Below are 21,864 nucleotides of genomic sequence, written 5' to 3' on the forward strand. Positions count from 1 at the left end.
TCCAACAAGTGCCTGGGCTGTACCTGTCTTTTATATACTCACTTGCTTACTTATTCATTCCCCACTTTTTTCCATGTGGCGTTAAATATCTCTACCCCCTCCTCTGTGAGGTAGATTAGGCTGAAAAGATAGTGGTTGATCAAAGGTTCTGGGCCTAGCCAGGATTTATTTTAGGGAGTAGCAAGCTTTATGTTTTTGTGGTGTGGGGGGCAGAACCGACACAATTGGACAGTTAGTTTAGTGTTTTTATTTATGTACTTGATTGGGGGGCAGCTGCCCCCCTGGCTACACCCCATGGTCCCCAGTGAGCTTCATGACTGAGCGGGGATTCGATCCCACTGATCTTCAGTCCTAGTCCAAATGACTAGCCACTACACCAGACTGCTCTGCCTCTGTTCTCAGGGAAGAACTACCCTGTAGTGGAAGCTTCCCCCTCTTCTCCCTGCCTTACACGAAGAGATTTGACAATAATTACAACGATAATCGGTTGTTTTGTTTTTGTTTGGGGAAGCAGACATTAGGCTTCACCTGAACGCCGACGCTGGTTCCAGCCCTTCAGGAGAGATTGGTCTGGAAGCCAGCCTTTTGATGATGTACCTCGCTGATATACCTTCCAGACCTACCTGCCATGTTAGTGTGTTGCTACAAAAATATAGCAAGGCTCCTTAAACACTGACTTGTAGGAAGGTCTTGTCTTGTGGCCTCTTTTTTTCAATTTCTGTAAATATCTGGTGTCTAAGGTCCAAGACTCATTTCCTTTTTCTCCTCTTTAAAAAAAAAGTTGTGTTTCTGAGATTACACTTAAACACACGCAAATAATCAGGCAGCTCTAAAGATGCCGTGACCTGCAGTCTGACCTGAGAATCAGTGGGCTTTACTTCCGAGTAAAAGAAAGAAAGAAATTGATTTACAGCGCCATCGTGTACGTGTCTGCTCAGAAGTAACCCCCGTGTTTCATGGGAAGTACACTTCCAGGTAAGTATGCAAAGAACAACAGCTTTATTGTGTTACTGTATATGGTAGGATGCCCCTGAAAGCTGGCACGGGTCCATAGGTCCAGCATCAATTTGGAAAACAGAAATTCTGTTGATACAGTACCAAGGTGGCATAGAGACAGCCACCTCCTGCGGGCTTCTGCGAAAGATCTGTAAAGTACAGACGTGGGTTTTAGTTCGTAGGGGGGCCAAAAATCCCAGGCACGCGCTGTACCAATTGATCGGCAAGCACTGCCTCAGTTTGTGGCCGAGTTCTTTCGAAAACGCAGTGGCGTGAGGGTATTTTGCAACTTTCCCCCGTGTTTTTCCCAGGAGGAGGTGGAAGAACTTGCTTTTCGAGACGAGAGAGCAAGAGGTTAGATTTACGACCAGAGACAGTTTGGATGACCACGGTGTGCCTCTCGGAGTTTTCTCGTCCCCTTCCCAATCAAGGAATTGAAGACTCTCTTAGTCAATAGCAGTCCGATTTTCGCCAATAGCAGTCATAGGATCGCGGGAGAGGGGTAGCTACATACCAGCTCGGCTCCTGGCCGTTTCTCAGTCTTCAAAAAAATGAGATTTCCGTGCTGGATAGACGTCAAGAGAACTGATGGACGTGGAGAGAGGTATGGTCGTGCCTTCGCCAAGGGGGGCGACTGATCTCATGGAATCCATTCTGGTTTGATCTCCGACCCTTCTTCACGCGGAGCAGACGGATCCAAGATTTCGCAAGCTGCCTATATTCCACTAGATCTATCGCCATTCGGCCATCATTTAAAGAACGCCCAGAAATCTGACGCTAGTCCCCTTTGAACAGAATTTGGGGGTGCTTTAGATACCCACCCTAATGCACTTCTCCCGTGTCTGAGACTGAAGCTCTGCTGCGCGTTTGTGTGTGTGTGTGTGTGTGTGTGTGTGTGTACAGCGCGCTCCTAACACAGGTTTATTCAAAAGTAACACTGGCTATTTTGCGTGAGAGGGTGAAGTTGCGTTTTGTTCCATTTATTGAGATCTTTGTTAATTTCTCGCCAAAGAGGGTTGTAGCTGCGGAGGTTTTTGTTGAGGTTTCTGGATATTAAAAACATTTTTTTTTAAAAAAAAAATGTAACTGGCTGTTCTCAATGAGATTGTTATTCCCTCGGAAGCGAGCTGAGGACTGCAGCCTTCAGATGAGAATGAAACTGGATTCGTAAACTGAGTGGCCCTATCCATGCATGTTTACTTGCAAGTAAGCGAGCAAACGACGCGACCTTACAAACCGTACCCCTCACGCATCTGAGAAAGCGGTCTGTTGCCCCCAGTAGCTTTTGCAACAGGAAATCTGGTCTTCAAAGTGCCGCAAGGCTGTTCTGTCGGTTGTTGCTTACTGTATACACCTCTAGACATCTTATGTCTGTTTACTTGATAGCTAATCCCCCCTCTGTTCAGTTGGGGCTGATTCCCAGGTAATTGTGCATTAGGTTACAGCTCCCAACGGTCTCCATTCGCCATCTTCTTCAGGGAATTAATCCCAACAGCAAAGGACAGAGGCACAGATCCCCCCAGGAGTTAAAAAGAAACAAATACTTGCCTTGCCTAGGCTCTCTCGTCGAGATCCAGTCGCTTACATGCTCCCTCCCTGAAACTCCCGAGGGGACCGAGGATGTGATCAAAAAGCAGGGTACAGTACATAAACTTTGAACTATTATTATTATTATTATTATTAGACAACGATTAATACCTCCACACACACACTCTTCAAAACTCCAGAGCCAAAAAAATCAAGTGCTATAAATGATTTGGGGAGGAAACACACCCATTCGGAGACTGGGGGGCGGTGAGGCTGAGAGCGAGGGGGCCGTTAATGGAGAGCCTGCTGTATATATTCAACTTTCACCAACCGGGCTGGTGTTTATCTCCAAATGACACAATTCAGAGAGGGCTGGGGAAATGAGGGGGGAATGGAGGCGACGTAACAGGATAGAGAGTGGAAGTGAACTTTTATAATATTTACAGCTGGCTCACGTTGAAACGCACGGGCGACGGCGTGGAGAGACTCTCCGGGCTCGCCTTAAAAACAACAATTTATCAAGGCGGGCTGCTGAGGGGCTGGCGAACTCACAGAGAGGCCGTCTTGAGCCGTCTTATCTGCCCGTCCATTCACAAGCTGACCTTCAAAGGCTTCGAGAGGGTCGCTTAGAACTGAATCAGCGACTGAACCACGACTTCGCTGCTCCCATTGGCGGCTCTTTGGCGTTCTACAAACATTTCCCCAAATCATAAATACAGGCGATTTGGATACCGGGGGCGGGGGGGGGAGTTTGAAGCTTTGTTGATTCCCCGCCCTTCCCTCCTAGACTTCCATTTATTTATTTATTTTGATAAACTTTCTGTTTCCATTTTAACGGTGTTTCTCCCTTTCTCTCACACACCCCAGCTCTTCTCTATTTCTTCTGCAAGCCTTTTAGACCAAACAATTAAATCCCAACTATATTTATTTTCCAACGCGGGGATGAAGAGACTCATACCATCCCCTGCGATTTTCAAGGTTCAGCCGCACATACGGGTCTACTCTGAAATAAGGCCCATTGAACTCAATGGGACTTTGCTCCCGGGCAAGTATGTATAATAGGATTGCAGCCCAACGATCGGAATATAGGACTAGGCGGAACGTCAGGGTCTTTTGAAGAAAACTTGCGCCTCTCAAGTAAGAGTATTTACAATCTTAACTCGGAAGTAATTCACCTTTCAAATTATTGCTAATTTTGAAAGTTGTCCTTCAAACTTATTTTTTGAAGCGAGAAAGACACTTTCCTCGGGAATTTATTTATATATATAATTCCCCCAGTAAAAGTGTGTGTGGGGGGGATCCTACAGAGCTTCCATTCTCAGACTTTTGCCGTTCTGAGTCAAGAAATTCCCTGAAAGAAATCGCTAAAGTTATTTATAAACCAAACCAAAGACTCCCCACCAGTCATATAACCGGAGGCCTAAGGATTTCAACAACAACAAAAATTGATATTGTAGTGATTTTAAGAGGCTTTGTTTCCTTATAGAAGTGAGGGGGTAATTACTGGGGAGTAAATCCTTAAAAACTTTCTCTTCCCCCCCCTTTGCCCAGCTCTTAGCGCCAGACTTTGTAGCCATGGTATGGAAATATGGACTCCCTCCAAGCAAAGGCAACATTTAGCACGAGAAAAATAAAACCTCGTTTGGAATAGTGGCGGTAGTATATCTCGTACTGAGGAAGAGAGGGAGAAATCAATCGAGATATTTGCTTTTTAAATTGGGCAAGAACTCCAGCGCTCCCGCTATCTCTTTTTACAAACCCGCCTCAGAATTGCTTTGGTGATTAATTAACGTACTTATTCAACCATTTCTACAGACGGCGCTGCTTCCAGTTTTAGAAGGGAGAGTCCAACAGTCCCACTATCATAGCTGCCAAGTTTTCCCTTTTCTCGCGAGGAAGCCTATTCAGCATAAGGGAAAATCCCTTAAAAAAAGGGATAACTTGGCAGCTATGCCCACTACTGTACAATCTTTCCTTCCCCGTCCCTCTCCCGGTTGATCCAGCCCTAAAATTTATTTTATTTTTGCCGATTGCATTCTATCTCCGGTAAATACACAACCAAAATTATGTCCCCAGTGACATAATGAATCCAAATAAAATATGACAAATGTAAACACTGTGTATGTGTATCGCTGAGGGACTCCTGCTATCTTAATACGTTTTAAATTCTCTTCAAGGGATTTTATTTTATTTTAAATGAAAGCAACTGGAGAGAGAAAGAAAACGATAAAAGAAGACAGCATCAGGCCTTATTTACAGACATATGTACAATATCAATAAATTAATTTTTTAATTTCGAGTACTCATATGCCACTTATTTACAAGTTATCCATCAATTACATAAATACTTTATCCATAGTGTCCACTTCTTTCTTTCTTTCTTTCTTTTTTCTTCCTTATTATGTTTATAAACCTTGTTATTGCATATACAGTAATTGGGGGGGGGGGAGTGGGGAACCGCTTCAAGGAAATTACGGCCCTTTAAAAAAATTCTCATCTTTCCAACTACATTTTAAATTGTTCCTAAGGGAAGAAGTGGAGAATAAACGTGGGGGTGGGGTGGTAAAAAAAAAATCCCTTGGAACTTAAGCAAGCATTTTTTTAATAAAAAAAACTCCAAAATAATGAGGCTTAGAATGGAACATGCAAACAGAGCCTTACAGAGGCTGACAGACGTCACTCGAGTATTAAAGGGACACGCCCCTCTTTTAACAAAGATTGACATGGGCCGTGGTCAGGCTTGAACTGATATGCAAAAAGTCATTTCTCCGTTTGAAGGGGGGGGGGGACACACACACCGGGGATCACTCCTCGGTGTCTTCTCCTTTCATCTCCGTTTGTTATGTGTCGACAGGGGTAGAAACAAACAAGGGAGGGAGGCCATAGGGGTCACCTCTCTCCAGGATCCGCTGACCCCACGTGCGCACCACCACCCCTCCAGTGGACACCACAGTCTGGTTCACAATAGCAGCTTCCAAGAGCGACCTCTCGCCTCTGTCCGGATAGCGGCCTCCAGGCTTGTCGCTCCCCGCCCCCTGCAACCTCCAGGACACAACCTTGCCTGATCAGTCCCCCCCAGAGGTGGGAGAGGCAGTGGCGAGTTCTAGCAAGCGGCCAGAGAAATGGGGGAGGGAGGGGGAAAGAGGGGTCCCTAGCCCAGAGACTGTGGGGGGATGGAGAGGGGTTTTTGTTTTTGCGAGGGGACCTTCCTCCTCTCCCCACCTCTAGGGCGACCCACTCCGAGCTCTGTCTCCTTTCGATTCCAAGCCACTCACTAGACGCTGGATGTTCTGCAGCTCGCTGGTGGCTTCCTTGTCGACCTTGGGCGACAGCGAGACGGCCGAGCCGGAGGAGAGGGTGGAAGAGCGGCTGTTCAGCTCGGAGCCGGAGTCCAAGGCTCCCGAGGCCGGGCTGGATGCCAAGGCGCCCGCTTTGCCTTCCGCCCCGCCGACCATGGCGGGCAGGGCTGTGGTGAGAAGGCTGCTGCTGTCCGGTAAGGGCACCGGGATGGAGTAAGGGCTGTAGCGCAGGCGAGGGCGCACCGCGCTGAGGAACGGGTGGCGGTGGACGGAGCTGGTGGCTGCTGTCGAGGCGGCGGCCGCGGCTGCCATATAGGTGTACGGGTAAGGGAAAAGGCTTCCGAAGGGGGACATAGCCAAGCCCTGCAAGAGAAGCGGAGGTCAGGTCAGTAGTTGGCACAGTTAAAGGTATATACGTTGGCGCAAGAAAACAGACGAGGAAACACCTGCGCCCAAACACATAACAAATACCAAGCGGGCAGCTTCTCCTAGGCGAAGACGGAAAGCGAGGTTCTGTTAGTAACCAGGGTGGGGGAGCCAGGGTCTCTCTCTCTCTCTGTGTGTGTGTGTGTGTGTGTGTGTGTGTGTGTGTGTCCTCCCCACCACCACCACGCCGCCATGCACGTGGGAAAACGCAGTAACCAGCCCCGGAGAGCCTCCGAGACGCGGTTCTCAGCCAAGCGCCGTTTCAATCCCTGGCGCCGGGACCAGCAGTTCGAAGCGCGAGGGCCCGGAGCCAAGCTGAAGCTCCATTTATTTAAAATATCCCTTTTCAATCATCTGTCTTCTCAAGGTGCTGAGCACCCTCAGCTGCCATTCCAACCGCGGGAGTCAACACCTCGAGAGGAAAGAGACGGCGGGGGGGTGGGGGGGAGAGAAAAGCCTCTGCGCTCTCCCTCCCTCTCTCTCGGACAAAACGCCTTTTGGGAAAGGAAATGTTGGCATCGCTTTCAAGCGAGTCAAAAACTCTTTAGCTTGTAAAATGTGGCCGGAGCGAGCTATGGAAGATGGTCTGTCCTATTCAAGAGCTCCAGAGAACCCTTGTATGAGATATACCGGTAGGTGGATGTCCTGTCGTCAATTCCCTATATGCCCTTTCCCTCATCCGCCTGTTGAGCTTTAGTTTAAGTGTGTATGAGAGAGAGAGCGTTTGTGTTGGGGAGAGAGCTAGGGCGTTTGAGTGCACGTGAGAGAGTTGAAATTAAACAACAACAACAACAAAAACACCCTTTAAATATAGTCAGTAAACGAAGCACCTCTGTTTCCCTCTGATACCGGCCTTTGCCAGAGCAGAGCTGCACTCAAACCCCCTCTCTCGGTCATAATATTCACGGGCTAAACTTGCTGCTCTCTCCCCTCTGTGCTGACATGGCTCTCTCCTTCCTCACAGGGTTGTTGTGAGGATGGAATAGAATAACCCACCTAGGCTGCCCGGAGTTCCTTAGAGGTTATTTTAAAAGAGGGAAATAAGAAGAGGAATAAGAATACCCTTAAAAAGAAACTCCAAGAACGCGCACACACGCACAGAATTTGAAAGTCGAAGCTTTAAAAAGTCTGATCTTGAAATGGCTCCGATCTATATGGTTTTAGCATGAGTGGGAAGGTGAGAGTGACAGGGCATGCTTGCATACTTTTCCCTCTTCTGCGAATAAAGAATCCATCTGAACTCTTTTCAACATGTCACAGAAGAGTCTGCTAAAACAGGCAAACACAATAATCTTCCTCTAGCTCACTCCTTAGGACCACTATCGCAGGAGAAATGGAACACAGGGAGTTGTCTTATGCAGAGTCAGTCCCTTAGTCCATCTAGCTCCCTTTTGTCTACACTGACTGGCAGCTGCTCTCCAGAGCTTCGGGCGGGATATACTTCCTGACCCTACCTTCACAAACTACCGTAGGAATTGAACCCGGGACTTTCTGCAGACGCTCTGCCTCTTGAGAAGTGCAGGCCTGCTTAGTTAGACCATTGGGGCTCCTACACCAGGACTGCCTACTCTAACTGGCAGCTGCTTTTCAAGAGTTCAGGCAGCGCTACACGGAGATGGGGGAATGGAACCTAAGTCTTGTGCATGCAAACCCGATGCTTTACCGCCCAGCTAGGACCCTTCGCCTGAAATCCATTAGAGGACTGTTGTTGGAACAAGACGGGGGTGCCAACTTGAATAAAATATGGGGGGCATGGGAGTAGCCATGGGCGGAAGGGGAGCAGTTCCCCCCCATCAAGTAAGTAAATAAAAAAATACTTAAACTAACTGACCAATTGTGTCGGTGATAATTTGGTTCTGCCCCCGAACGTAAAGCCCCCCCCCTAATATGAATCCTGGCTACGCCCATGGGGGCAAGTAAGCCCTGCCCCGCATAATCGATCACATGAAGCCGCGCACGGACACTATTTGAATGGCAATGCCTATCAACTTTCGGGAGGCCCCCTCAAAAAAAAATTGGGGGGGTGAAGACCCTTGGCCCCTAGGAGTTGGCTCCAATGGACAAGACAAAGAATGGGAGCGGGGGCGGGGAGAAAGGGGAACTTCCAGGTAACGATCTCCCTCCCAAATAGCTTCTGCCTTAGTGAGGGGAGAACTCACACCCCGGCAAAAAAAAAAATCTACACGTCCACCGCAATAATTTACCTGCGAGGCCAGGACGTGCTGTTGCAGATGAAAGGGTAAAGCCGCCGCCGCTGCCGCAGCCGCTGCCGACGCTCCGGATAATCCCTGAGCCGCCGCCGTGGCCATCACCGTATTGTCCAGCCCGGTAACTCCTGCCGAGGCCCCGGAGACTGTAGCCAGCAGGGGGCCCATCCCGGCCATGCTGGAGAAGGCGCCGCCCATGGCGAACTGGCTGGGGTGGAGGAGCAGGGGGTGCCCGTTGCTCAGCGGGTTAAAGAACTGCTGCCCCCCGGCCAGGCCATGGGAGAACGCCAGGTTGGACAAGTGGCCCTGGTGGGCAAGGTGGGCAGCGCTGTCCGTCTGGACCGTCAGGGGGGCGAAAGGCTCCTTGGCCAGGCCCCTGCAGTCCTCCCTTGACGGGCTTTTGACCTCCTCCCCGCCGAGGCCCCGGGTGCTGGAGGAGATGGTGGCCGGGCTGTGGCGAGCTGAGTCTGCGGGAGCCTTGGGGGCGCTCTCTCGGCTGCCTCTGCCGCCTGCCGAGTCCGGGGGGAAGAGGGTCACTTTGGAGGGGCTGCTCTTCTCCCGTGGGTCTCCTCCTCCTCCTCCTCCTCCTCCGGAGCTGCTGTTGGTGGCAATGGCAGCCGTGGTGGTGGAGATCTTCCCGGAGGAGTCGTTGGCCTCCGAGGGGTCGTCTTTGCTTTCCGTGTCGCTTTCCCCCTCGCTGGGACACAGATCTTGGGGCCGGAAAGAAGGGAGAGGGTCAGTCGGAGAGCAAACACGATGGATCCGTTGGTCAAGCAGGCTCCCCTTCTCCTGTCCTGGGAGGTCCAGGACGCACCTCTTGGAGCGGAACCCCTCTTGTTTTGGAGGCACAGCTCAATGCAAATAAAATACTGATTCCGTGTGTGTGTGTGTGTGTGTGTGTGTGTGTGTGTGTGTGTGTGTGTGTGTGTACAACACATACACATACACAAATATATACACACAAGCACACTTACCCTGCCAGCCTTCTGTCTGGCCTGGAATATACACCCTCCACCCCTCTAAATCTTATCTATGTAATGCCCTACTATTCCTAAAGACTTTAGCTGAGCTATCCCCAGTTGACTTCAGTTCAGTCCTCCGTCTTACAAGGTTGGGGAGGGGGATCTCTGCAGGTAGAAAAGTAGCCCATCAGGGTTCTAGCCTTGCCTGTTCCCCTAACCTAAACATTTTTTTATTTGGTGGAATTCCTTCTTCCTTCCCCACCCCTTGGTGAAGCGTTCCATCATGTTTACCGCCTCTGAAGGAAGGACTACTAGACGAATTCAAACAGACTTGTTTGGAGCTGAGCTTCCCAAATGTTAGGTTGATACACGCAAGTAAGCCTATTCCCCCTCCCTTCTGGTATCCAGGCTCACTTTATCTCCTTGTTTCCACAATAAACGTCCAATTGAAGTGGGTGAGGGAGAGAGGAGAGAGGAGAGGCTTGGGGGCAGGAGGAGGAGGATCATATTAATTCCCCAGCTTTTATTTCTCCCAGGTTTTTATTCCCCTCTTCTGTGCTCTGTTGGAACATCTCGCCTCCTTCCCAAAGCAAGGGAAAGTTAGGGTCTGGCTTCTCTCTAGCCTCAGACACAGGGCCTGCTTACATGAGCTTGAAATCCCCTGCCATTTGTTTTCTGCTTTCACAGGGCAGGCCCCCCCCAGAGAACCAAAGTTCAAGCAATTTTTTTGGTAACAAATGAGGGGGTTAAAAAGAAAAAAGAAAAAAAAGGTGCATTCCATCTGATAAGAGCATGGCAAAGTCCAGGGCTTTCAAAGGTACTGTATGTATTTTTAAGGCTGCAATCCTATGCACACTTGCTTGAGAAGACCAGCGCACCACCTGGAACACTACTCAGGACACCCGATTGAATTCAAAGGGGCTTCCTTCCACCAAATTGGTGGATAAGATAGGCCTCAAGTATGTATGCAAATGTAGGATTCCTTGGAAGCCTCTTAACTCCCATTACAGCCCATAGGTTTGTGGACTGAAGGGAGAAAAGGAGAGGTAATTTGACCCAGGCTGTGGCCTCCCTCCTGGCTGTTCTCCTTTAGAGTCAGGAAAACAAAGGGAGCCTTTTCGTAAAATCTTTTAGGGAGCTAGCTATATTAGCATCTCGAACCCAAGGCTTCAAAGAGCTTTGTGGCATCTTAAAGACTTGTGAAACGCGATTCACCCCCTCCCCATTTCATCCCCACAACAACCCTGTGGGGTAGGCTACCCTGAGAGTAAGTGACTGGTCCAAGGTCACCCAGCAAGCTTCCTGGCTGGGTGTGGGGGTGGGGGAGTATAGGAGTGCCCTGGTATCCCAGATTCCAGTCTAGTGCTCTAACCACTACAACACACTGAGTCTGATGAAATGAGTCTGACAAAGCATTGTCCTCAAAAGCATACGAAATATTTTGATTTTTTTAATGGAGATTTATTTTTTTGTCTGTCTTTTCCCTTGTTGCAAAATCCCAGTATGGTTTTGAATGGATTGGTTGCAGGGGTTCCCCCTCCACCTTAAAAAAGAAATTCCAATATGCACATGAATGGATTGGTTGCAGGGTTCCGCCACCCCCACCCTTATTTAGAAATTCCAATATGGTTATGAATGGACTGGTTGCAGTTTTGAACTTTTGCCCCGTGGTCTGCCTTTCCTCCGAAGCTGTAGTCAGTGTTGGCTGACTCTGTTCAAACCACAGAAGAAATATAGATACAGGGTGGAAAGGAGAAAAGTGTTTTTTTCCTTCCTATTTAAAAATGTCTGGAGCAGTTTCAAAATGGGGTTTATTTAATTTTTCGAAACTTTTTCCCACTCTTTCCAACCGGAGGCTGTTCTTCAGCCAAACTCCCTTCAAATGCTGCCTCCCACACACACACACAAACCCTGGAAGTGGTAATAACCCAGAAATAGAAAGAAGATGAGGGAGAGAAAAATGGGGGGGGGAGTGTACAGGGAGTGGGGGGGGGGCAAAGGCAAGTAGGGAGCTACCTCACCTTTGAGATTAGATGTGCCCACAGTTGATACTGCAGGGGAGGTTGACTGGGCAAAGCATTTGAAAGCCGTCTGCTCACTTGAGGACTCATCGGATGTCCCATTTTCCTTCTTCTGCCTCTCATCATAGACTCGCATGGACTGGAGGGTCAGTTGCTTCCTGGAGAAAAGTTGGTTGGTTTAAAAGTCGCTGGAGAAGGGAGGAAACTCTCAAACACATACCACTCGCTCCAGACCATAATACCTCTCTAAATCAAATCAGCTGGCACCACAAAACACTGTTTACAAAAGAAAAAAAAACCAGCTGGTGCCCCATTCAGGCCAATGGACGAGGAAAGACATCCAATGGAATCAAACAGGATTTTTTAAGCATAAAATAAATAAATATGGTTGTGATTCCCTGAAGATATGCTTATCATCGAAGCCAGGCTTGCCCAGCCTACTGGCCTGGCACTAGAGTCGCAAAGAGTTTCTAGGCAAGTAGCCTGTTTTAAGAAAGGGGCTTTGCGCACCCCAGTGTTATTTACTTCGGAGGATGCCCCCAAAGGTCAACAGATTTTACTGAAGATCAAAGGGCCTTTGGGCGTCAGTTCAGTGGAAAGAAGGCAGGGTTTCTCTAGGAGTAAAGAGAATTTCAGGTTTCGGGTTTGGAACTGGGATTCTGGAAGCCAGAGACAGTTCTTTTGGAAGGAAGTTGATTCCTTTTCCAAGGGGAAGGTAGAATTTTGAAGGGAAGAACTTTAATGAGTTGCCATCAGAGCATGGCAAGGACAACCTCCATATGATATTAATATTCTTCTTCATGTCTAGATGAAATCTCAGAAATCACAAATGCTTAGAGAAACCAAACATCTGATAGGGGGCAGATGATCTCCTCACAGTTTGGGAAGAGTGAAAAATTGGTTATTGTGGGGTGGATGGAGATCAAATCTGTAACTAAATGGAGAGTTGCGCTGGGTATGGTGAGTTTTAGGCAACCATAGTCCAGCAGCGATCAGCTGTGCCAAGTTGCTGGGCTATTCCTGGGATTTCTGGCTTTTTAATGGCTACTAGGAAGTTATTGTTCAGTTTATTTTTTTTATTTTTAAGAGAGAAATTATGAATAATGCTTGCAGGAGCCAGCTGTCTCCCTGCTCCCTAAATGTATGTGTACCTGCAAAATTAAAATTAAATATTGGGCACCTTTCAAGTCGAAATGAAGCAATTGGTTTTAAAATTGAAAGCATGAATTACATGTTTGAATCTCTCCTCCCCCCCCTTAAATAAGGAGGTCTTAAATGGTACTTTAAATACAGGCTGGGTCATTGCAGATTTTAGAGGAATTTTTTTTTACTTGAACTTTTTTTTGCTCTTTGCTCAAAACATCTAGAAATATTTGCCTTTGAAGAGTGCCTTCCAAAACAAATATCCACACCCACTTACCCTGCCCTGCGTGCATATTGTGCAAAGATAACACACACAGGAAAGCTCTAAGCAAGACTAAGAGATGCTTGTTTTCCTCTTCACTGACACTACCTGCTGTTAAAATACCCCTTGGAAGGAACTCAAGGCTTACTTCAATCTAAATGCATGCGGGATCAGGTTAGTGCAACGTCTCATTAGAATATTGCTTTGGGTAAACTACTGCCGGCCACGCCCTCTCCACAGCGTCTTGTGTTCCACATTTCGACAATGGCAAACACGTGTCCTAAGCTGTGTATGTCTCCCTTGGGTGGTACTGAACACACCTTTGGGCGTTTACAAATATCACTTTCTAAAAAAAGATTCCACTAAGGCTAGGAACCCTCCCTCCCTCCACCAACACTCATCCCAATGAGAGTTGTGTGTTTTAAAGATCCTTGGACGGACCCTACAATAGGAGCATTTCAAAACCAGGCTGAACATGCTAATAGCAAGTTGGACAGACACCCCACACTCTACTGTGACATCCCCACTTACCTTTTCTCTCGCCTCCCATTCCCTGTGTCTCGAAAGCCTTTGGCAAATGGATTGTTGTCGATCTTTAACTGAGTTATCTATTTTTACAAAAAACAAAAAAGGAGAAAAAAAGAAATGAAATGAAATGAAATAATGCGTAAGGACGGAATCTCGAAGTGGATCCAGATTTTTAGGGGGGCATAGTGTAATGGCTGGGGCACTGGAAAAGGTGCATGGAAAGATCCTGGTCCTAATTCCTTGACTCTGGAAACCAGGAGAAAACTGGGTTAGTAAGTAACTAGCTCTCGGTGTGATTTACTTCATGCAAGGATCAAAGGGAAATGCCTTAGTTCAGTGGAAGAACATCTGCTTTGCATGCAGAAGGTCCCAGGTTCAATCCCAGGGACTCTCTGCCTGAAACCCTGGAGAGCAGCTGCCAGTCAATGTAGACAACACTGAGGTGGCTGGACCAGCTGTCTGACTCTGTATAAATAAGGCAGCTTTCTGAGGTGGCGAAACCCTGAATGGAGGAAGGGTGTGATCCAAGCACAGAAAATAGAGGTTATTTTCCAGCCTGTTGGACCTCTAATTTCATAGTCCAACCCAGGTGGAGTGGTTCTCCTGTGCCTGCCCTTACTCAAAGCAAGGGGAATAAGGCAGGGGGCCTAGACAGCTTTCATCCCAAACTATGCCTCAAAGTTTCTTTCCAAAGCCCCAAGCAACACCCTTAGCAGAAGACCCAGAAACTGAACTATGTGATATTGTTATGGCCAAGAGTCCAGGATCCTATGGCTTCCCCCCACCCACCCCTGGCAGCATGAAAGACCATTTTCATGCACCTCTGCCAGTCCAATTGCAGTGGCTGGTTGCCTCAGCCTGTGTGTGTGTGTGTGTGTTGAGGGGGGAGCCCTGGCGGAGGAATGAGTGGAACGTGCCGCCCTGGCTATCCATTAAAGTTATGTTTCAGTTTCAACTCTTTACCTGCCATAATTAAACCGCAAAGGAATGGTGGTCACCCGCTTGCTATAATAAAATACTTTATGTAATTACCGTCCATGGGCCACGTGCTTGTGTGTGTGTGTGTGTGCGTGCACGCAGTGCTGTGGGTTGAGGAGGGGGGCCGAGCTCTGAATAAATACTATGCAAACATATTACAGGCATGTTACTCCCCCCCTCACCTCTGCAAACTCTTAAAAGGATGGGTGGGAGGAAATCAACAACATCTGCACTTCGTTGCTTTTTTCTTTTCTTTTCAAGACTGCAATGCCTTTCTCTTCAAGGATCCAGTCCATGTCCAGCGCTTTTGGCTTTCAAAGAAATCACTGGGTGCCCAAAGTTCGGCACCTGCTTAATTTTTGAAATCATTGCTGCCACCTCTTTTAAAGCAGGAGATACTGGGCTGTCCCTTTGGGTGGGAAGATGAGCCCAAAGTTTTGATCTCACTCACACTCTCCCTTTCTAAGCTTAGGCTACAATCCTCTGCACCCTTAGTTTGAAGGGATACCCATTGAGCACAGTGGGACATGCTAAGGATTAAACATGCATAGGATTCCTTCCCCTTATCCATTTTCTACAGAAGTGCAGAGACCTTTTGAGATGGGGAGGTTAAATACTGCCACAGTGCATATGTATACAATATTATATGCTATATAATAACATAGCATAATAAAAAAATATTACATGTGTGTAATCTTTGGCCGGACCCTGGCATCTGTTCCCCCAGCGATTAAGAAACAGGAGAAAAACGTAAGAAAGGGACCTAGCCAGTCTTTGTGTTCGGATTCAGAGCAGCAGTGCCTGTCCGGGAGTCAATCCATTACCTTCCAATTGCTCAGAAAGTGCTTAATGAAGGCGACCGGGGCTGGCTAGGTGAGCGCTGGAATGCGGGTTCTCTGACCTCTTGCAAGAGATCGCTCAAGATAACGCCAGGAAAGAGGGGGGGGGCTTTGGCTCCATTAACAACACCGCTTTCACACGCCCATTGCAGGGCAATCGGACAAGGGGCTTCTCGGCTCTCTCTCGAATGGGGACGAGAAAGGCTTCCGCGGACCGAGCACGGGGCTAATTCAGTCAAGCGAGATCCGCTCGCCCCACCTCACCTCGGCGATCGTATCAAACAAAAGTTCTGCTAAGCGGCTAGTCCCTAGCACGTTTGACTTCTTCCTGGGGCCTCCTCAAGCCAAGCCTCGATTTCCCAACAGGAGCAGAAACACGGCAACAGATTCGTTTCCCTCCCCACACCAAAGCACACGCTTTCGTCCAACATCATATCCTGCCAACTTCCACCGCGATCCTGAGTTCAGGCACGAGCCACATTGATTTTAAGAGAGCTAAACTGTCCAAGGAGCTTGGCCAGGAGAATTAAGCGCTCTCTCACACACGCGCGCGCGCACACACACACTCTCTCTTTCAAAGTACACACTGGGGTTTCCATCTTGCAGCGCTGCCAAAGCTCCATAAACCACCGCACTCGAGTTTGGGAAGCCAAATACCAAAAGTACTAATTTACAGCGAGGGGAAAAAAATAAAAATGAAATGAAACTAAGGCCGGCTAGTCGAAGTCTGCCGGGTCCTTCGCCTTGAATTCATTACCATAAATTTAGACCGCGCCAAGCTCCCAGATAGACCACTTTGGTGGGAGAGGCGGCCTCCCGCAAACAGGAGTCCTGGTGATAATTGAGGATAGGGTATATTTAACAACTACACCTCTCTCCCCACCCCATCCTCAAATCAGAATTGGCTGTGTCCTTCTTATTAAACGCTGCTAGGTGCTAAAAGTATATTTCTTTCCCCTGCTCCTTAAAAAACACACACAACACTACTCCAAAACTATTAATAAAACCACTGCAGTATAAAGTGGGGGGCGGGAATGGATAATATGAACCAGACCTACATTTGGGGGGCCTGGTAGCCCCTGTCGTTGTTGTTTGTTTGTTTGTTTTAAGTAAACTAATGTATGGTCTGGTTAGGGTTCTGTTTCCTCGAAATTCACATTTGCACACAGAAAGAGAAAGTCGGATATCTTTTTTACACTCTCTTTCTCTCACACTACAAACCAAATCTATTTTTCTCTCCACCACCTCTTACTAGTTTTCTCTGGATACACTGAACATCGAAAATGAGAACAATTTTAATTCCTTCTTTTAACTTTCTTTCTGAAGTGGCCGAAGTGATAATGGGGGGGGGGGGGTGCGCTAGGAGACAAGGCCCAATTTTTTTCCTGAGCCATTAATGCCAAATCAGATCAGGATCGGAGGCTCAAGATCACCCATCTCTCTTGCCACCCCCTACCCACCCCGCCACTTCATTCCGTTAAATGCACTCCACAGCGATTCTTTCTTACCTTATCGTTCTGATACGCAGTCACCGCAATGAATTCTGTCTCGGGGAAAACGTAAGTGCGGAAGGTGCTGTAAGGCAGTTTCAGAATATCATTGGCCCGGACGATGTGGAACCGTGGCTGATACTTGTGCATGGAGTTCAGTATCGTCTGCGGGTGCGGGGGGGGGGCAGAGACAGACAGACAAGCGGGCACATCCAGACTTAGTCAAAACGAAAGGAGGAACATCAGCAAAGCCTGAAATTAGGCCTCCAAATCCTAGCCACCCTCTTTCTTTCTTTCTTTCTTTCTTTCTTTCTTTCTTTCTTTCTTTCTTTCTTTCTTTCTTTCTTTCCTCCCTTCTTCTACACACCTAGAACCACCGTTGCTTGGAAATATTTTGCTTTAAAATAATACCAGCAATCATAATAATTGTCTTCCAACTCAGTAGGAGAGAGAGAGCTAAGCCCGGGTCATTAGTTGACTGGCGAGGAGATGTAAAGGAAGCGCGAGGGAGCGGAGTGGTTTTCTGAGCAAGCACCAAGCGGGCCAAAGGGCGGGGGGAGAGGGAGAGAGAAGCGCTGAGGCTTTTCAGGAAGATCAGCCAAGGCCAGCCAAGCTGAAACGAGGATCTCCCCGCTTCTTCCTTTTTCCTTCCCAAGAAAACCTCGCCAGGAGGAATGACCTCATTTTCTGCACTTCGCTGGAGGAGCTGCCTTGCCCGAAAGTTCGCTTTCCTATCTGTACACAGACAGGGATGTGAATGGAGGAAAGGAAATCCTAATAATAATAATAATAATAATAATAATAATAATAATAATAATAATAATATTGTAAAGCGATCCGAGCTTAAACATGGGTTTAAGTCGATTAGGAGGGGGATAAAATCCGGCTGGAATCCCAAGGAAATTTATTTTAATTTGGGTCGTTTGGGGTGTTTTTTTTTTGTGGTGGGGAGGTGTATTTATTTCCTGTCCTTCCTTCTTCCTCTTCTCTCCTCCACCTCCATATTTTTTATCTGCACCCTGCCCACCCCCCAATTCTGCAACTGGCTGGCTCTTAAGTCAGTTTTAAAGTTATACCTAGAAAAGTTATAAAACAAATCCCAGATTTGATGCGAGTTAAGCTGCTTATTTCCCCTACTCTCCCTCTCTGCGTTTTAGCTGGAGTTCGGATCCTGCAGATTTAGAGCAGAATCGGAGCAAGAGTGCCGGATTTTTTTGCCCCGGAAGTTTCCTAATTAGATTTATAGTCATGGAAAGGGAACGATTACCCTCGTCCTGCGATGCCTCCCCGTTTTCCCTCCCTGAAACACATGCACACAGAAACCAATTATGAAATTATTATAAGCAGATCGACCAAAGTGCCCAAATATGAAGTCATTTCTCACCCCCCTCCCTTCCTTTAAAAATCTGGAAGGGATAGAAATCGAACGTCAGTCTCGTTGGGCCTTTGCAAAGCTGTTTTAGCGAATAGGTTTTCCCCCACGCACCCAGCCACCCCCAATCCCTGCGGCGTGACCGAGGGTCGATCTAAGCTGATCTCTCCACCTTGCAAATGTATGTTTTGCTTTGTTTTAAGCGCGGCGTTTGAAGAACCAGAAGGCTATGTTACAAGGGAAAGAATTAAAAATCACTTACAAATCCGTGTTTGTCCGAAATGTTATTAGTCAGTTTAAGTTTGTGGAAAGTCACGACTTTAGACATCCACTGTTCTCCGGTCGCCGGGCTATCTGGATGGATATACATTCTCTTTGGCATTTCAGGGTCGGCTTTCCCGGCCACCATCCACCGGGAATTGTGGAATTTATATCTACAATCGTCAGCCGCCACTATGTCCATCAACAAAATATATTTGGCCTTCTTATCCAGGCCAGTACACCTCACTTTAAAGGGTGGAAACATTCTCCTAGAGACAGACACAGACAGAGCACAAAACAAAGAAGGCGAAGATTTTACTTATATTAAAATGTATAAATATAAATATATATTAAAAGAGAGAGAGAATCGTCTTAGCGTATCACTCAACCGCATATTATTGTGCAAAAGTATCCCCCCCGCCAACCTTAGCAATGAACTGTATTTACTTTCAGATTCTCTCGACTGGTTGCTATCGTGCAAAATAAAAATGATAATGGGAATCCTTTGTGGATATTCCATTTTAATTCTTTTTTAAAAAAAAAAATCTATCAAAATAACCTCCTTTGGTTTGGGCATGGAGGGAGACGCAGATCCGCAGTATTTAGCGTGCAACAATAGTCCAAGGCCAACGATATTGGAGAGCTTGGGAGATGGTTGCCACCCCTTCCCCAAATCCTTAAGTTGATTTCCAAATTGCAAAGACGTGTGATTTTGTTGTAGCGAGCTGTTGAAGTCTGGAAAGTCTCCTTACAAAGTCGCTGCCCAAATAAGAAAGCAAACAGTAGGTAATCTTTCTTGGCCACAGATCCAAAGTCTCCTAACCTCTTTCCAGCCATCTTGGGGACTTGATTATTATTTTTTAAAGCAGTTTAAAATGAAGCTGGCATCGTAAATGTGAACCTGAGGAATCTGCATCAGGGATATATTTTAACTCTCTGCGTTGGAATGAAATAATGGAAAGTGTTTCTATAGAAATTACAACTACTCGTAATTTGTGAGAGGACGTTTAGGGAAAATGCATAATCTGCCATATAGCTCTTAAATAAGCTGTAAGTACAGCTTACAAACTTTTTACGGGGTAAGGAAGCCATTCATTCCAAACGCTCTGTATTATTATCAAGTCCAGTGCTAAAATATTTTCACTTGCTCCACAAATTTCGGGCCCTACATCTGGATTTCTCTAGCAGTTGAAATCCTGGGTTCAAAATACCCACATTTACAGGAGAGCAATGTTATGTTCGGGGGGTGAGGGTTCAAATGTGCTTTAAAAATTCCAGTCGAAGAGTTCCACCCCCGAACAGATTTGCTTGGAAGTAACTAGGCTGGATCTCCTTCGAGCGTGGAAAGACTTAACTGCTAAAGAAAGCCTGAGTAGGATAAGCCTGCTTTTACGTCTGGGTGTGTTTTTGCCTGGAAGTAAGCCCCCATTCATTCCAACGGGCCTGGCTCCCCAGCAAAAAGTGCAGGAAATTACAGACATAACATAGCCACGAAGGGAGCTGTTGCATTTTTTATTAAAATATTCCCGGTGCAAAATTCTGCCCAGTTTTATATGATTGCACATATCCCACGAACACTGCGGTCAGTTCTCTCTTTGGTGTGCACAGATAAAGTGTTGCGCGTGTGTGCACGATACCTGGAGGCAGATCTATCTATCTATCTATCTATCTATCTATCTATCTATCATCTATCTATCTATCTATCTATCTATCTATCTATCTATCTATCGCTATATGCATTGCATAGGTTGTACACACACAGTATTCCCATTGTCCTTCAGAGGATGAAGGCTTTACACGGTCAGCTGTCGCTTTCTGGATATTTTCCTAATTCCATATTAAGCTTTTTATTTTCTTGTTTGCAAGAGGAAACTATTGGTTTGTTTGGAAATCAGCTTGAGAGAAATGGGTTGGCGGGTGTGTGTGGAGGTGGGGGAGGCGAGACAGAGAAGGAACCCCCCCCCAATCGTTTCCAATAGCCCAGGAACAAATCTCCCTTACCTTCCCGACTTGGTGATTACCATCTCGGTGCCCCGCTTGTGGAACTGATCCCAGAGTTCCTTGGCTTCCAGGTGGACTTTGGGGTCGTCCTCCACCTCTTCCTCCGGCTCCAAGGTTTTCAAAGGCCTCAGGTGAGCCGCGGCTTGGTGTCCCAGAGACGAGAAAGGCATCCCAGATTCCGTCGCCCCGACTAACTGATCCATGATGGGCTTGGCCAGAGCCCCCGGCAGAGAGAGGGCGGCGGCCCCGTTGGGGGGCAACGCCAGAGCCGGGAAGAAAGGCGGCTGGTGACCCAAGACGGCGCTCATGGCGAAGTCCGGCGCCCGGTGAGGTAGGAAGGGGTGGTAAGCCATGCTGGTCCCAGGAATCACGGGCTCTCTCATGGAGAGATTCATCCAACAGCTTGCCTCGCTCCCAGCGGCCTGCCCGGACGCAGTCCTGGATCCTGGAGCGCGCGGCCCTTACGAGCTCATCGTCGGGCCACGATTCCCAGAAGAAGGAGAGAAGGAGGGAAAGGGAGGAAGAGGAGGAGGAGAGAGAGAGAGGAAGGCGAGAGGGCCGTCCGAAGGGGAGGCGAGCGACCAGGGCGGGGGGTGCCGGAGAGTGACATAGGCGAGTCACCAGAGAGTCCCAGCGCCCTAGTCGAAAGCAGGAGGCATCTTGTCACCCGGAACCTGCCAGGGTGTCTTTGCGCCTGGCTGGGAAGCTACTTCTACTCCTCCTCCTTCTCAGCGATCGCGTTTTCACAAGGATTGAATTATAATGTTAAGAATGGTCGGTTTCGAAAGAGGAAGGGGTGGCGGTGGAAAAAGCAGCAGCAGCTGCAGCAGCAGCAGCAAGGACTTCGGCCAGATTCCGCCGCTACTTCTGGGGAAGGCGACGGAGAAAGGAGGGTTCGGTCGTGCAGGTAAAAGGAACGCCTCGAAAAAGAAGAAGTCACCTTCTTTCTCTGGTGGGTCTCTTGCAAACGTTGAGATCGGAAGGTGTTTTTTTTTTCCTCCGCTCCCCCGCTCTTTCTTATGCTTCCCCCCTCCTTATATTCAATGCCCCTCCGAAAGCTTCTGGAAAGGTGGAGTGTGTTTGTGTGCGTGTGTGTGCGTGAATGAGAGGGAGAGGAGAGGAGAAGAGAAATTGTGAATGGGGGGGGGGAGCCTCTTGTTTCTAATCAGGCTCCTCGCAGCGCTAAAAGTTGGAGAGAGAGAGTGAGAGAGTGTGAGAGAGAGAGAGAATGCAGCTTCCGTTTTCCCCTCCCCCCACGCGGCTCGCCGTTGCCAAAGTTTGGATTCCAGGAAAAAAATAATCTCCGCCGCCCGTCTCCGTCGTTCCTCTTTGGATCTCTCCTCCCTTCTTTCCCCCTGTCCTCTTTAATTTTTTTTTTTAAAAATAAATTTTAAAAAAGCCTTAACGATAGCGATTTGCAAAACTGGGGAACCTTGATCGCTCCTCTACCCCCTCCCAACCCCTGCAAGTTCCTGCAAGGAAGAGAGAGAGAAAAAAGAAAGAGAGAGAGAGAGACGGGTATGTGTGTGTGTGTGTGTGTGTGTGTGTGTGT

General features: G+C 47.7%; 1 protein-coding gene across 1 annotated transcript; it reads right to left on the reverse strand.

The window, feature by feature from the left end:
* Positions 1-1,627: 1,627 nt before the first annotated feature.
* TBX3 (T-box transcription factor 3) lies at positions 1,628-20,707 on the reverse strand. The gene is made up of 7 exons (XM_035097865.2): positions 20,313-20,707; positions 18,313-18,580; positions 16,697-16,843; positions 13,375-13,451; positions 11,439-11,596; positions 8,453-9,165; positions 1,628-6,185 (listed from the first exon to the last, which is right to left on the reverse strand). The coding sequence occupies exons 1-7, from the start codon at positions 20,705-20,707 to the stop codon at positions 5,748-5,750; spliced, it is 2,196 nt and encodes a 731-aa protein (XP_034953756.2). The 3' UTR covers positions 1,628-5,747.
* Positions 20,708-21,864: the final 1,157 nt, after the last annotated feature.

Source organism: Zootoca vivipara, chromosome 17, assembly GCF_963506605.1.
Source record: "Zootoca vivipara chromosome 17, rZooViv1.1, whole genome shotgun sequence".
Lineage (NCBI taxonomy): Eukaryota > Metazoa > Chordata > Lepidosauria > Squamata > Lacertidae > Zootoca > Zootoca vivipara.